The sequence below is a fragment of the Rhipicephalus sanguineus genome, chromosome 1 (assembly GCF_013339695.2).
Source record: "Rhipicephalus sanguineus isolate Rsan-2018 chromosome 1, BIME_Rsan_1.4, whole genome shotgun sequence".
Lineage (NCBI taxonomy): Eukaryota > Metazoa > Arthropoda > Arachnida > Ixodida > Ixodidae > Rhipicephalus > Rhipicephalus sanguineus.
Genome location: NC_051176.1, coordinates 215060560 through 215075786, shown reverse-complemented (window position 1 = coordinate 215075786; position 15227 = coordinate 215060560). Strand labels below are relative to the sequence as shown.

At 45.7% G+C, this 15227-nt stretch overlaps 2 protein-coding genes across 3 annotated transcripts in view; both read left to right on the top strand.

Moving 5' to 3' along the window:
* Positions 1–5288, top strand: part of LOC119371748 (enhancer of mRNA-decapping protein 4) — a 37737-nt gene extending 32449 nt beyond the window's left edge. For both annotated transcript variants that reach the window (XM_049419391.1, XM_037642212.2), the window contains exons 10-11: positions 1930–2093; positions 4381–5288. In XM_049419391.1, the coding sequence (XP_049275348.1) occupies positions 1930–2093; positions 4381–4564 (348 nt within the window). In that variant the 3' untranslated portion in view covers positions 4565–5288. The remainder of the gene's footprint in view (positions 1–1929; positions 2094–4380) is intronic.
* LOC119371725 (anamorsin homolog) overlaps positions 1–15227 on the top strand; it is a 265406-nt gene that overhangs the window by 140870 nt on the left and 109309 nt on the right. The gene's annotated exons all lie outside the window — the stretch shown is intronic.

Below are 15227 nucleotides of genomic sequence, written 5' to 3'. Positions count from 1 at the left end.
TTTTTGCTAAATTTGCTATCCACGGAGGCTTGAAGTAGTCAAAAGCTTTATTAAATCACGACCATGTGATAAAATTACTTTGTTAAGTAGTTTTCAATGTAACTAAGGTCTGGAAATTAAAATAATTCATTACATGGAAGATTGTGTTATACCGAGATTTGATTTTATTCTGGTACAGTCACCTACCGGTAATCCAGACTCGACAAAAACTGCTAGAAAGTCTGAATGAATAATTGGGAGTCCAAAATGGCAGTCACAAAAAAATATGAGTCAGTGGCGTAGCGAAAAAGGAGGGGGGGGGGGGGTTCAAACCCCCTCCCCCTGAAACTTGTGTTGCACGTGTATGCATACACGCATGCATACAAATGTACACATGAACCTACATAAAGTATGGTTAAAGTCCCCCCTTCCCGAAATAAATATCTGGCTACGTTACCGTCTCGAGTCAGTACTTCCAAGTATTTTATAGGGTAGCGTCAGGACAAGCAAGAGACGACTGGATGGACCAAGTGGCATCTCCAATGACAATCGGCACGCGAACCAGACAGCCTGCTTTACAGTCGCCAAGTGTCTGAGAATGCAGTAAAGGTACTACGATACTGGCGATGGCAAACAAGACGTGGCAAAGCAAGAAGACAATATTTAAAGACAAGATACCAGAACTTGTGCTCAGCGCTTACTGGTTACCTTGGGTAGATCACCTAAAATTCTACAATGCGACCAACAACATCATTAAATTTTACAGATGCAAGCAGTTATTCTTGAGCTGTGTGGTGAGACTGAGACACTCAGGGAACCTTGTTGCACCTTTGAAACCTTCAGAGATTGAGTTAGTAGTGCCAAATTACTAAGCCTGCATTCCAACCCCATACTTGGACGATATCGTTTCAAGAAGTGTTACCAGCTCACTAACAAGTCCATCAAAGGTTATGTGACAGCATTGTGAATCTTGCAAAAGGACTGCAGCTTTAGTGATGGTGTCTTCTTGGACATTGGACGGACATGTTCAGCCTCAAGCAGGAAGTGCAAGTGTTCCCCTGGAAGTTATGCTACAAGACAGATTGTTATATGGAATCCACAGCTGTCACATTCAGCAGTGCCTGCCAGCCAAAAATAAGGTAACATTCGAAAATTCGTACAAGATTACCTTGACTGCTGAAAACCAACAGAGGCAAATTCAAAGCAGTCAGCAACAGCTAAACGATTTTCAGGTCCATCAGAATTTTCACGAGCACTCTACGTGCAGTTCACTGAGCAAATACTCTGTGTAATTTCTGCAGCAAAGCTAGCCACATTGAGAAACCTGCCAGTTTAAAGAAATCTAAACCACACCACCTTCAAGGAAGCTATCACCTAGAAGAGTAGGTCAAAGCCTTGGAGGAACAAGAAGATGGCCTCCTTACAGTACTTCACACATGGCTAGAGATGACGACCACAGGCGGGTTCGTCATGCCAGTATGGCTTTCTGGTCGACCACTCAAGATGGGAAACACTCTAGAGCAGCATTCTCTGATTTAGCTATGGCCTGATAACGCTCAGGTACAAAGAAAGTGCAGTCTTGCATAACAGACTGTTGGGTGTAAGAGGGCCGCTCTTGGAACACATGCCGTTGTGCAAAAAAGCAGATGTACAGAAACCACAAGAAAGAGCTGTGACCATCCAAGAAGCCCTGCTCCACAACTTTAATTATTAAAGACATTTCATTACAAAAAGTAACTGCGACCACACGCTTGGCAACATCTTTGGCTGTCTGTAATTAACAGTAACACCAATTGTTACTAGGCATCCCTTATTTTTCTGCGTTCTATGAATCATAAAACTTGTAGACTGGAACGATGGGTTAGTAACTTATACTATGCGATCAAAATATACATACAAAGTGAAATTTTACTTTAGTGTTCTTTTATCAAGACCAATTTTCTCATCCAGGCTTTGTCAGTGGCAGACCCGGCTGCACTTGTGTCAACATGCGAGATGGTGTGTCCTGCTATTGCCATTGGGCAGGATCCATGCCCTTTAGAGCAACCAGTGCTGCTCTCGCTCATCGAGCAGTTGTGTGCAGACCTTGCTACCAGAACCGCAGTCAAGCTAAGGTGAGTATTGTTAAACTGTTTGGTATTTTTTTCTGAGGTTATTACTACTATTTTGTAGATGTTCTCTTTTGTAAGTATAGTGAAAATATGTGCTCCACATGCCAGGTTCCAATTTGTTGCTGTCGCATTCATTGCTTCACCCTTGTGGTGCAACTGATTTTTTTTTTCCGCACAGTGCATAAGACAAAAGACATTGTGGCTTGATATACTTTATGAAAGAATCAGATAAGCACCAGACATCACAAGCAAAGGATCAGCAGTTGTGACACCATGGACCCAAGCACAGGGGGGTTGGACCATCCTTGTCCAGCCTTGTGTGGCTTATCTGTGTCTGGGGAAAAGATTGGGGTGGGTTGTGAGAAGGTAGAACCAGTGCTGGGTGCTTGAACTTTCAGGGCTGCCCTGGCAAACAACATAGCTCTTTGGCCGTGGTTTCATGTAAGTGGCACCACCAGATTAACCTGCCCGGCAGTCTCTTGTTCTTTCATCCTTATCTCCTCTATTCGTCTTTCTCTCTCACTTATAATTTTTTTTCTGTTATGTTTACTGTTATGTCTGTTTTTTGCCAAAAAGGGTGTTCCACACTCGCCGCCTGGGCTACGAGGGGCGCTGGCTAGCCCTCCTAGGAATTAAATGCACAGAAATACCCAACGAAGTGGAAGGGGAAGCGCGTTCCATCATAGCTCAATTGGTAGAGCATCGGACGCGTAATTTAAAGATTGTGAGTTCTGATTTCATTGATGGAAAAGGCGATTTTTCATCCACTTCATTTCAGTTATTTGTCACAATTGGCACACTACAGTTAAAAAACAACAATTAACATCTTCTGGGCTTTCCTGTTCGATTCATTTATGTCTAACATATAAACAAGCCCCTCAAAAAAAGTTCCCCTTGTTTCGATCATTCACACCAGCCATGAATACTCGAAAGTCCTTTTCTAAAAAATAGACTTGCTGAACCTCAGCGAATCGGAACTGTTGGAAGGATCTAATTAAAGTGAAAAGGATCAAGAATAGATGCAATGATTAGGAAATTCCTACAAAACACCCGATACATTTTGCACAAGCACTGGTTCGGTTCATGCCTGGCAGTGACACTAGCATTGGTCGACCAGTGCTTGGCCTGTCGTGCTTGCATTGCTGCTCTGTCCTTTTCACTCAGCCTCTCCGTTGTGACAAAACTCGTACAGCTAAGGCACACACTAGCAGCTGTCGGGGAAAAACCCAGTGCCATGGCCAGACTAGAGGGGAGATACAACGTATGTGATTTCACATGGCATCTACTCATTACTAACATTGTGGCCAGTGGTCCACCTCTGTAACGTTAGTAAATCAATATGGTTTTTTTTTTCTGTTTTTTAATTGCATGCATGCTCAAATTCTAATATTTCTTCAGTTTCAGCAAATACTTTTTTCTTACTATACACACACATGCACACATACACGTTATTTTTTGTTGTGTTTGGACAGGCAAGTACTAATGCTCTGGTGTAACCACATGATGGCCAACTAATTGGATCAGTACTGCCTTATTGCACTGTAGTGGTCGCTTGTTATACTTTTCATTGGCCCCGCTGATAATGTATGGCTTCTCCGTGCCTTAGCAGCAGCGGACACAGATGCTAGCGTCATAACCGTGTAACCATAATCGTGTGTGCAAGGTGTTTGTATGTACAATGCCACCCTTCCCTCAAGCGTGCACATTGACCAACTTTTCAGTGTCGCTAAAGATGCTTTCAAAAAGGAACTGGTAAAAATGACCAACAAAAATTTTTACAATCAATTGTCAGTGAAGATAACAAGGTGTGAGGGCTGCAAAAAACAGTGTGAGGTATCCAGTCCAGCTCGTTCTGTTTGCTGTATTTTTATGTAGGTGGTAAAAAGTAAGGTCCAAAATAATGTAGATGTAATCATTCCTTTCCCATAATTCCCCAGTTAGCCTATTCTTAGACCAGTTATCTGAAAATTACATTTGCAAAGGAAGCAAGTGTAATTGGTTTCTTTTTTTCCGTGATGTGCACAAATCTGGCTGACGTCAATTTAGGTATTTTTTCTTGTAGTACTCCGGCTCCCTTCAAGTTTCTTTAACCCTTCCCCTTGTATTGGTCGGCTTTACCCTCAACACGCTTTAGGAGAAACTTATGTGCTGTAGACTTCCTCAAAAGCCTGTCAAATCTTTCAAACACCTTCTAGTTCAGAGACATTGTGGAGGCATGCTGCCCCCAGGACTTCTGGTGTATTTGTGACTTCTCTGTGTAAGGCTTATATTGCTTTATATCTACTGGCAGGTACCTGGAGGAGGCGGTGCTCAGCCTCGACGAAGAAAATACAGTTGAACAGGAGCACAAGAAAGCTGTCCTAATGTGGCTGTACCAGAAGATCAAAGAGCTGCTGAAGCAAAACCCTCCACATGACATGGAGCGCATGGCCAAACGCTTAATCATGGTCACTCAAAGCTCTCTCAACTGCTAGCTTCCTATCGCTTTGTGTGGCATCTTGCGAAACCACAGGATTCCATCTCGATTGAGGACTTGTGTCTAAGGCACAATAAAGTTTCTGTTGTGTGCTGTGCCTGGCAAGTCGGCTTGAGTGACAGAAGTATGCACAAGAATTGTACATGCACTATGGCAGGGGTTTAATCAGTGCTGTAGGTCTTGACCTTTCTACGAGTGCTGTGGAGACCACCCGCTTCCTCGCCCCCTCCTCATTTTTTATTTATTTTTTAAGTGCAAAGGAGAAAAGCTGTAGATTCTCCTATTTGAACATCTTACTTTACTTGTGCACCTTTCCTAGCATACAAACAGCAGCAGCAGCCTATGGAGTTGTGCACTGAGTTTGCCTTGAGCAGTTTTCACTCTGCTTGCACAGTTTGTATGGGTTCATTTAAACAGGTTAACATAAAAGTTAAAACTGGGCTCTACTGATCCCCTTGTAAAAGCCTATGCTGTAATCGGTTTTCCAAAGCTAGACTCTTGACAGGTTGTGCTGAGCTGCTGCACACCGCTCAAGACAAATGTTGCTCCTCTTTTATTGCCATATTTTCACTACCTCTTCATGCAGCATTTCTATCCTCTCCTGCTTCCCTTGGATTCCCACTTAAGCATGTGTCATCTCAATTATGAATTTAATATAATTGTTAAAGAGTGCCTTTTTTTTGTAGACGGAACATAAATAAAGCTTTTCTATTTTTTCATTGGCTTGATGTAGACTGGGTCGTTTGTAGTAGTAGAGATTCTAATGTATCACGGTGCAACTGAATAGCAATCAAGTGACGATTGGTTGGGTATTAAAAGCTGCACCTTGTAATGCTTGTCAGACTGTTACCATGTGCATGATTTATGGCTAATTTGGGTGATATTGCTAATGGCATGGAAAGTAGGAGCAAGCAGATTAGATCAAAACACATACTGCTGACATTTCTGTACAAGACTTGCATGAATAGGTCATTGCAGTAGTAATATTGTCTCCAGTCTCGTTCTCGAATGGTGTAACCTGCCCAGAAGATGTCTGCATTATTTGCCAGAAAGGCCCACTGAAGTGTTTTCTCGAAAAGAAAAATGAACATGTACCACTCTTAAACATTGCAGCAGTACATACTTGTTTACTTCCTGAAGTGTTCTTGCTTCCTAAGCATTGATGGTACCCAGCATAGCAATACTACCTGCTGTCCATGCCGCTTGTGTAGGTGGTGTCAAAAGTGGTTTTCATCAGTTCTTACATCATCACAAAATAATGTCGAGCATGAAGCAGTTGAGCCCAGGTAGTTATTATCCAGGACAGTGGCGTAAATCCTGAAAAACTACTAGAGGGGACACACTCCTGGCCATGGTGGCCATTTTGTTTTTATAAGTATAGGTTTTATAGTTTATATAAAATTTAAAATCTTGCTTTCAAATAAAATTTTAAAAAAGCTAGCATGGGTTCACACCTCACGTAATTGCATTGTGCTAATGAGTGTTCTTAAAAATCAATCGAATGGTAGTTGCAATTTCACTGCAGCTCTACACAGCTGGAGAGTATTGAACACGTGTAGGTACACACATACTACGCAATAAACCGCCATTAAAAAAGTTAGTGCTATACTTCACTGTCAAGCAATTGAAATATGTTGGAAAAATAAATCTCAAGAGGGGGACACTTGTAAGGGGCGTCCTCCCTCCCCCCCCCCCCCCCCCCCTGCCTGAACATAAGGGGGGTCAAAACCCTCCTGACTCCCCCGCCCCCCATGATTTACGTCAGTGATCCAGGAACGAGGTAGAAGCACCAAAGAGAAAAACCAACGATGACACTATGTATTACGGCTAGGTGGCGTGAGCTGCCGCCCTATCATAAGTGTACAGCCCAATCCATCTGACAGTACCGCCACTCCTTGAACTCTGCCGCCGCCGGCCTCGCCCCTAGCGCGAACCTGTCACGACGTCTACAGACACAATCCAACTATAACACATGTGACTGGACAGTTTGCAGTAAGCATGCCAAAAATGTGTCAAAGTGATAATCAAGTAGTTTCAAACAGGAAGGGCCCGCAAACATCATAAAAAACAAGCATGGCTGATCCCTCTTTCATAGGAACCTTTATAACACGAAAATGAAATATGTCTTCACAGGGGTACTTGAGCGTTTATTGGGCATTATTTCGCCACAAGGGCGAAGGAGTTATGCTATAGCAACAAATTGTAATGTCACCCGAAGAACGGCAAGCAGCTCGAAACTTGCAGCGCGCAAGGACTCACGAAAAGAACATACACAGGACGAGCGCCAACTAACAACTGTCGCAATCAGCCTTTTTCACGACGCCCCTGCGCACAACGTTTAAACGTTGCCTGCGCATGCGCTCTCCCCTAGCGGCAAAGTCGCGAAACATCTCCATCTCGGAGGCTTTGCTTCTAGCGATACCATTTGCGCCGGCCCCTACAAAACCCCTACCAAAACGTTAGAGGGCAGCACAAGAAAATGAGAGAGACGGATGGTTACTTCCTGATGTGTGAGCAGCGCGCTCCTTTCGGAAACGCGGCCGCTGCAGCGAGCGAAGTGACCTTCGTGCTCTCTGTAACGTCAACGGAAACTTGCGGTGAAAGCACAAAACGTAGAAACCGCCCACATCACGAGACAAGCGCGCGCGCACGAGAGACCCTGGCAACCCCTGTAGAAGCGCGCTCGCATCGCAACGCGCGGGGCGACGACCTTTAAGGTGGGGGTTCCACTGCAGTGTAGTTTCATTCTGAGCCGCCAGAAGACGCCACCAAGTCACGTTTGGAAAAAAGAGAGGAAAATGCGCTCTCCGGCCGTCGCGACAGCGAAGAGCCTCTCCCTGCTGCAACTAATCCACTCTTTTCAGGGGCGCCGCTGCTCCTTTGAAAAGTTTCAGATGTGCTTCACGCCCCCCCCCCCTTCCCGCCCGCTCCCCCCCCCCCTCCCCCCAAAGAAAAAAAAAGCATGGCCCAGAGAGCCTTCGTACTCCCCAGCCACTGTCTAGAAAAGAGGTGCCTCTTTCTCCTGGTAGTATAACTATTTACGCGCCGCTGCCGCAAGGGCTGCTTTTTTTTTTTCTCCCCTTCAACGACGCCTCTTTCTATCTCTCCTTCTGTGATGACCCTCGCTCACTTGTCCCTGTCCCCAGCGGTGCGGTTCTTTTCACGGGAGGAACAATTGCGCTGCAAACCGCTCACGTAGGCTGCCTGGCCAGCTGCTCTCCGTGACATACAGTGCCGAAATGCGGGTTTGGGTGACAAACTCTATCGTGGAGGTCACATCACAAGCGAACCATGAGACATCACATCCTTCCGTGTACAGTGTACTTATGTAAATAATCCCCTCTGTCGCTGTCGTTTACTCCTACCTCATTTACTGATTGTCACTACTCAGTCATCTGCTTGAGCTAGACAGCGGTCATCATAATAAACTCTCCTCTTTCTTTGTTCCATTTCTATGTACTTCCTCAAGTAAACAGCCACTTACGTCTACCACTCTATATGCCGTTACACACCCTGACACAATCGATCTATGTACTAAAGATTTTATTTCTCTCGAGAAAGAATTGACAGCAATATTTTGCAGAGAGAACGCTATAATTATGCAGTAATTATTCTCCAAATAATTGTGGTGACATGAGGGCTTCTATTCACAGTTTATGAATTATTTGCAAATGCTCAGGGAAGTTCTGTTCGCGTACACACACACACACACATATATATAGAAAAGTGGAAAAAAAAAACACATGTGCGAAGCAATTTTATTTACGTTTCACTGGAGGTCTAAGCTTCATCAGATAAAGCTCGGACCCCGAGCGGAACGTAAATAAAATTGCTTCGCACGCGTGTCTGACTTTTCTGAGAATCTTTTACCGAACCTAGAAACCCTGCGTCGTTTCTGAGTGTGTTACATATATATATATATATATATATATATATATATATATATATTTGCGCAGTAGAATTGACAGCAATCTTTCTGCGCCAAAAGTATGCAGAAGACATCGTTGTCACTGCAATTGTTGTGCTGGAACGTGAGACATGGTGGTCTGACAGGAAGAAAAAGAAAGAATAAAGATGAGACTGCCTCCAGGATAGCATTCAACTCTGTCCCGTTGTCAAAACTCTGCCGTTTGTGATACCCTGTAGAGGGTCGTGACGCTATTTCTGCGGCCCTTGTTGGGAACACGGCACAGTTTTACCCTGACCTGCAACACGGGGTGTAAGCAAACTCGTATGTACTCCTTCCTTCCCCCATGGAAGAAACGCGCCCAGTGGTTGTGTGTAACACCTCCACCCCCCCCCCCCCTCCTCCCCTCATTATACCCGACACAACTTCTCGTTCGTCTGTAGGAGAAGACAAATTCTATTTGACTAGCTGTGCTCTTCCTTCACCGTGTAACATAAGCTTCCGAATGTAACCTAAGCTTCCGAATGTTCGAAAGACGGGTAGTTTGGCAATTGCGTGCTACAACGCTGCCGCTCTGACCCACGGTGTCAAACCCGTGCTAACTGCCTAAGCAGCACAGTTTTCCCTGCTATACGTACCGTCATTTATTTCATTTGAATTGAAACTTCAGCAGAGTAGTATCAATTCATCTTTTGGTTGATGCAGCATTTATTTATCATGTTACCGTGTGCAAAGCATCAGATGAACCGCAAAACCATTTGTATGACAGAGCTGAAGCAATTACGTCTTCAGCGACATATATGCGTGGCATGAATGGTCCTGGTGCGTTATTCTCTTGTCGGGGGAACGACTTCTCTATTCGCGTACGCTATTTCAATAGGATTTTGATTTTCAATAAAGTTCGTTACAATAACATGATGAGTGGTCGTTTCACCCAAATTGACAGTAATTGACAGCAAGCTGGCGCTGATCGAAGCGTAGACGGCCTAACAGCCGGAGACGCACAGTGCGGTAGTCCGAGGTCCGTCTTCGGCGGAAACTCGGCGTCACGGCCTTTCCTGGGGCACAAAGGCGCCATGTGTCGCATTACCGCTTCGGCACCAGCGACAATGGTGTTGTTTCGAGCAATTGCAACCATGCACCTCCTGGTGCATGAGAAACAACCGGCGTCTTCCTTATCGCCGCAAAGTGAGGCGGCTGCCTTTATTCCGTCCCGGCGCCCGAGGCAAAGGGTGGCTCGCCGATTGCGACAACACTTGGAAAAAAAAAGGTCGGCATATTCACTGACTAAATGCTAACCGTTTACTTGTCACAAAATACACTAGACTCTTAGTAAGTGAAGGTAGTAAAATGCAGGCTAGTGGAACTTGCTACCTAGTTAGTGAGTGAATAGTACTAGCTCGAATGGCTAGTCCATTACTAAGTTGTTAGTAACCGCGCTAACAACTCAATTAGAGGCTTACGCCTATTTTGTTTATATGTGCATGTGCATTGCCATATAAAGATGATTCTATTACAAAGTACCTAAAGGACTAAAAAAACGAAGTGGCATTGTCCTCGTACATTAACGAATGGCCGCTAATTACTTCATGTAATTACCGTGGTAGGTACACAAAGCAACCAACATACATAAGGCATGAATTGATCACGAATGAGAAAACACACGCAAGTGCACACACAGAATAGCAAGACTTTTACGTAGCTGATATCTACTCTAGCAGCGGCTTGAAGACTATGCTCCTATGCACCGTGTACTGGTTGGCAATCATAGAATTTAGAAGAATAATTGATGTTTTCTACACATTGTCGTGTGCCCTTATATTTGCTTATATGCGTGCCATCACGTAGCACGAAACTTTAATTCCAAGGTAATCAACAAAACAAAAATTGTTTAAATTTTGCTAAAGACTGTCACGATTACGGCAAAGTATACTGCGCATCTACGAAAGATCTGGCAATGTGGGTGGCTAGTAGTTACTTAGTTAAAAACACCAAGTAAACTTTCTGGTTAGTGAAGGCAGCACTTTACGACCTTTACTAACTGCTGGCTAGTAAACAGATTTCGCGATGGTAGTAAAATACGCTCGAAAGTAGTAAATGCAAGCATTTACTAACCATTTACTAACTTTTTTTCTAAGAGTGCACAGCGCACGCTCGAGAAGCTCAAATCTACGCGAGCAGTGGACACCAGTGGATGCGAATGAAATGCGTTCCGTTCTCTAGCGTCTCCCGTTACTAAGCACAGACTGTCGGCTTTCGTGCTGCAGCACACATTTTATTACCTGCTCTCATCCTCGCTCAATCGCCCCCCCCCCCCCCCCCCCATGCTGCCTCTCAGCTTCAGGCTAGCACAGTGGATGTTATGCCCCATCTCCTGTACTCGTGGGTCTAGACTACACCAGTCTTGGTGGTGTTGCCTCGTGCATAGTGCACCCCTTCTTCCCAGGGAAGGATTGGTTAGCCTACAGACTTTTGGGAAACCCTTGTCTCCCCCACTAACTCAATTAGACTGCATTGCCGTGGGAAACAGTGCCACGTTCCAGCTGCGTTTACACGAATGCGACAGAATGCAGCGGTAGCACATCACCTTTCCTAGAGCAATGCGCCGCCGTTTACATGGAGTGCATGAACCCTCCCGAGAAGTCCTCGCTTTCTGCCCCCGCAGCTGTCGTGTAGTATCGAAGAGGTGCCACTCGAGGCCGACTCGAGGAGGGGCCGGCGTTCCCTTCAATTGTGTAAGGTGGTCCATGAGTCGGCTTACCCCTCGAAATCCACACCTGCCTGGCGCATTTGTGCGATGCGCCTTTCCAGCGCTTACACCCGTTTACATGGATGCGATGCGCCAGTTGTCGCATTCGTGTGAACGAGGTGCGTGCCGTGCCGGTTTACGGCAAACTGTCAACGCAGGCACACTTCCCTACCGTGGGAAGATGAACTGGGCCACACTCAGACAACGTGGAGACCATTTTGTGGAGACGGCGTGTCGGCGTCTTGTTGAATGAATGGAGTCGCCCCAGCTGGCCGGTTATAATCCCGTTTACATGAATGCGACAGTAGCGCATCGGCTTTGCAAGCCCGTTTCGGAAAGGCGATGCGACGCCGTTTACAGAACCCCTCGTCTTCTCTTCGCCGCAGCGGCCATGTGGTTGCTGGCCGAGTTCATTGATGTCAGAGGGATACATGCGCTTAGCCGTGTCTGAAGCACGGGAGACAAAAATTACCACCTTTTTCTCCTTCATGAACCACTATACAAAGAGATACATATTAGCGCGAACAAAGAAACAAAGACTACAGAGAGAAGTGGGAGGAAGCAGAAAGGTTTCAGCGCCTAACCTGTCTGCTCCCTTCCAATTCCTTCTCGAGTGTTTGTTTTTTGCTTTGCGCTAATATGAATACCTTATAGCGAAAGAGGCACGCCCGGAGTTCGAACGACGGGAGGCCACCGTTACTCTCTTCGTGATTTACGGCCTGTGATTCGACCGGGACTCGCAATACCATCCCTGTCTGACGTATTACTGCAATGCGCCTTCCTAGCGAATTGCCATTGTTAACATGAACGCGATGCGCATCTGTCGCTTTCATGTAAACGTGTTTTATGCACAACGATACCAACTATACTTTTTATAAACTTATCGTTTTCAAAAACGCTTCTCTTCTTGTCTGGCTACTAGGCGCAAGTCCCAGTTCGGCTACGTTGGCTCGTCAGCCTTACGACTCACGCTACGAGTTTACGACCCGCTATCCTCAGACATCGCAAGTTCTCAGCACGGCAGACTTTCCAAAGACGTTGAGTTGTTAGCTCCTAACGTTTCTCCTTCAGGCGAAAGCGGCGGCTGATAAAGCACGAGCTGAGCAAAGAAAACAGAGAGGAGGTGTTCGATCGCGTGTCACGAGCACAACAGCATGCACTGCGCAGATATCGAGGAATAGCTGTTGATTTCAGCCGCCAGTGCAGCAACACAAGCCTACAGGCACGCGCCTAAGATTCCCGGCCGGGGGCTATCAATCGGATGTCACTGTCTTCCGACGGCAAAGCTGTGTTGCGTGGAACGATGTCATACTTCGGGTTTCCAGCTCACCACATCAGCATTGGACGCAAATTCCCGCTACCGCAAGAATTGCTGCGTAGTCACCGATATGGTCTGCGCACAACGATATACAGCAGCGAACGAACCGGGACCCCAAGCGTATCACGCATGTATGCCACCTGCCGTTTGTAAAACCTTGCCTGAGGAGGTTTACTGAAGAAATTAAAAAACTTAGGAGGCCTACTATTTAGGGCCGAAACATACAAATCCAAGTGCCAGAAGAGATGTAGAGTAGACCATTCGGAAAATCCCAATGAATATGTGCCCGCACATGCCACAGGGTGACCGCAAATACGGCCGAAGCTTACCACTAAGGCTTTTTATATAAACTTTATTTGTGATTCGAGCAAACAGGTATACAAATTTAGGTGTGAAGTTTGCGATACTGGGCTGACAGAAACCGCGTTCCACACCCCAAAGTACAATCATTCAAAGCAAGAGCAATGAATCAGAGAAATACGCAAAGTGAGCTCGCAGTTCCTAGGCTGTAACCGCAGGCTGTCTAAAGGTGCGCGTGATAGAAGCGTGGGCGGAGGCAGGGTAACCACGCGAGCGCCTTGTTGCACGGTGTTCCGACTCAGAGTGAAGAGTTCGCAAACGCTCGCGTCCCCTTGGAGCTAGCCTTATGTAATTATGAGGAACGCCGCTATGGGGCACTCCTGAACACTTAGAGTGCACGGAAATATATACGCGGGTGTTCCTGGATTTCGTTGCCATGGAAATGCGCCTGTCGTAGGCGGAAAATCGAACCCACGTCCTGAAGCGAAACAGTCCGATGCATAACTTGCCAAAGTATATGATAGACGGCGAATCGGAGCGAGCGTATCCTGCCAAGTTTCCGCTTGTAGCCTAGTCTAGCAACTACAGAGCACAGCAAGCCCAGTTGAACGGGATGGGTTACTTTCGCGCTCACGCCCTTTTGCCCGGGGAAAATGCTGCGACGCATAAAGGAAAGGAAGCCGGTACCAAAGAAATTCGAGTGGCCTACATTTTTTAGAAGCGGAGGTATACATCTTAATTGTGTTTAATTGTTAATTTAGTTAGTTTAACTCTGCGGTGTTTAGTTTGTTAGCAGTGGCAGAAAGGAACACGCAGCAAGTACAAAACAGTTGTCGTGTCATTCCTATATATGTGTGCCTTATCTCGTATTTATGATGTTTATTGCTGTGGATTCATATGAACAAGCCCAGCAAACCACACCTCTGGAAAACGACATTTTTTCTAAAAAAAGGAAAGAAAAGGAAAGCTGAGGTGCTATTCAAAACATACTTCGCCCACGCAGATCTACTCAGTTCCCTCGCATCGCACGCGCACTGCCCGTTTTTTCTGCTTTCTTTTGTCTGCCGTTGCACACCCCTCGGTTTTAGTGGTCGCCCGAGTGGGGCCACAAACATACGCACGCACACGAGGGGGACGTTCCGAGAGTACGGCTTTTTTTTTTTTTTTTTTTCACTTGACGACGCTCACCCCATACTCTCTGTGCAAAATCGGCATTTGCCCCCCTCCAGCCACACCGGCACTTGCCCCCACCCAAGCTATGCCAGCTCTCTCTCTCCCCCCCTCCCCCAGCCGCGATGCAAGACGGCTTTGCACCCCCCAAGGCGCCCATGCTTCACACTTGCTTTCACGCTCTCCCGCGCAGCCGTCTGAAAGGCAGACAAAAAGAGAGACTGCAGATGCTGGGGCATGGTCTGAAGTTGACATTCTCCCCTGAAGTAAAATGTTTTCGAACGCCACAGTCGGGGAGACTGGGAGCTTTCCAATGCAGCGCTTCGTGTTGTCCGTCTAGGTGGCGCTAGAGGAAGATTTTCGTTGTAGTGATAGGAATAATGCAGATTTCTCAGTGTTCCTGCAGTAGTTGTGTGTGATTAGTGTGTATAATTATATAAGGAGACCGTAACTATTATATTTTAAGCTATGCATGCGGAGATTTCAGCGCAGTTTGAAGATTACTCCACTTTTGTTGACGTTTTCAGCATGAAAAATTAAGACAGTTTACGAGCTTCGTATCGCATTTCTGCTTGCTTTATGAAAAACGCTAGGTCCAGGAAATAGATCGGGGACTATAGTTTCTCTACGTGCAAATTCGGCCATGGAACTTCAGTAGCTTTCCACGAAAATGGGATACGGTAGGTCCCTATATTGAGAATATCGCCCACTTTAGATGAATATAATTTAAAAAGTAGCACGTGCACATCGATGAAATTTGGGTATTCGACGGAAAATCTTATCCTCTACATACGCCCCGAAAAATGAACTTTCTCTAGCGAATATTTACTGGACAATCTGCTGCGGAAGTTACTAAATTCGGCTGTTTTCAAAAGCTCAGCAACAAAAAAGTAGAAGTCCAACATCAATTTGCTACGTTGAGAAAATAGGTAAATATGTCTTGAATGTGCTGCGCAAAGAACAGCGCTGTAACTGTAGCAGATTTTTTTAAAAATGGTCACTGCTGAGGCACAGTCCAGCCAAAACCGTGTAACTTGCGCTTATTCTTGGCTATCCATCCCAAATACTAATGGTTGACTTGTTTTTAATAATATATTTGAAAAGTATAAAGATCAAGCTTTTCAATGATATATAAGTCAACTATATAAAGCACGGAGAACAGCCGCTGCGTCGGTTGGAAAAGTGACAAAAACGACGTGTTCGTGCCGCCGGAGTGA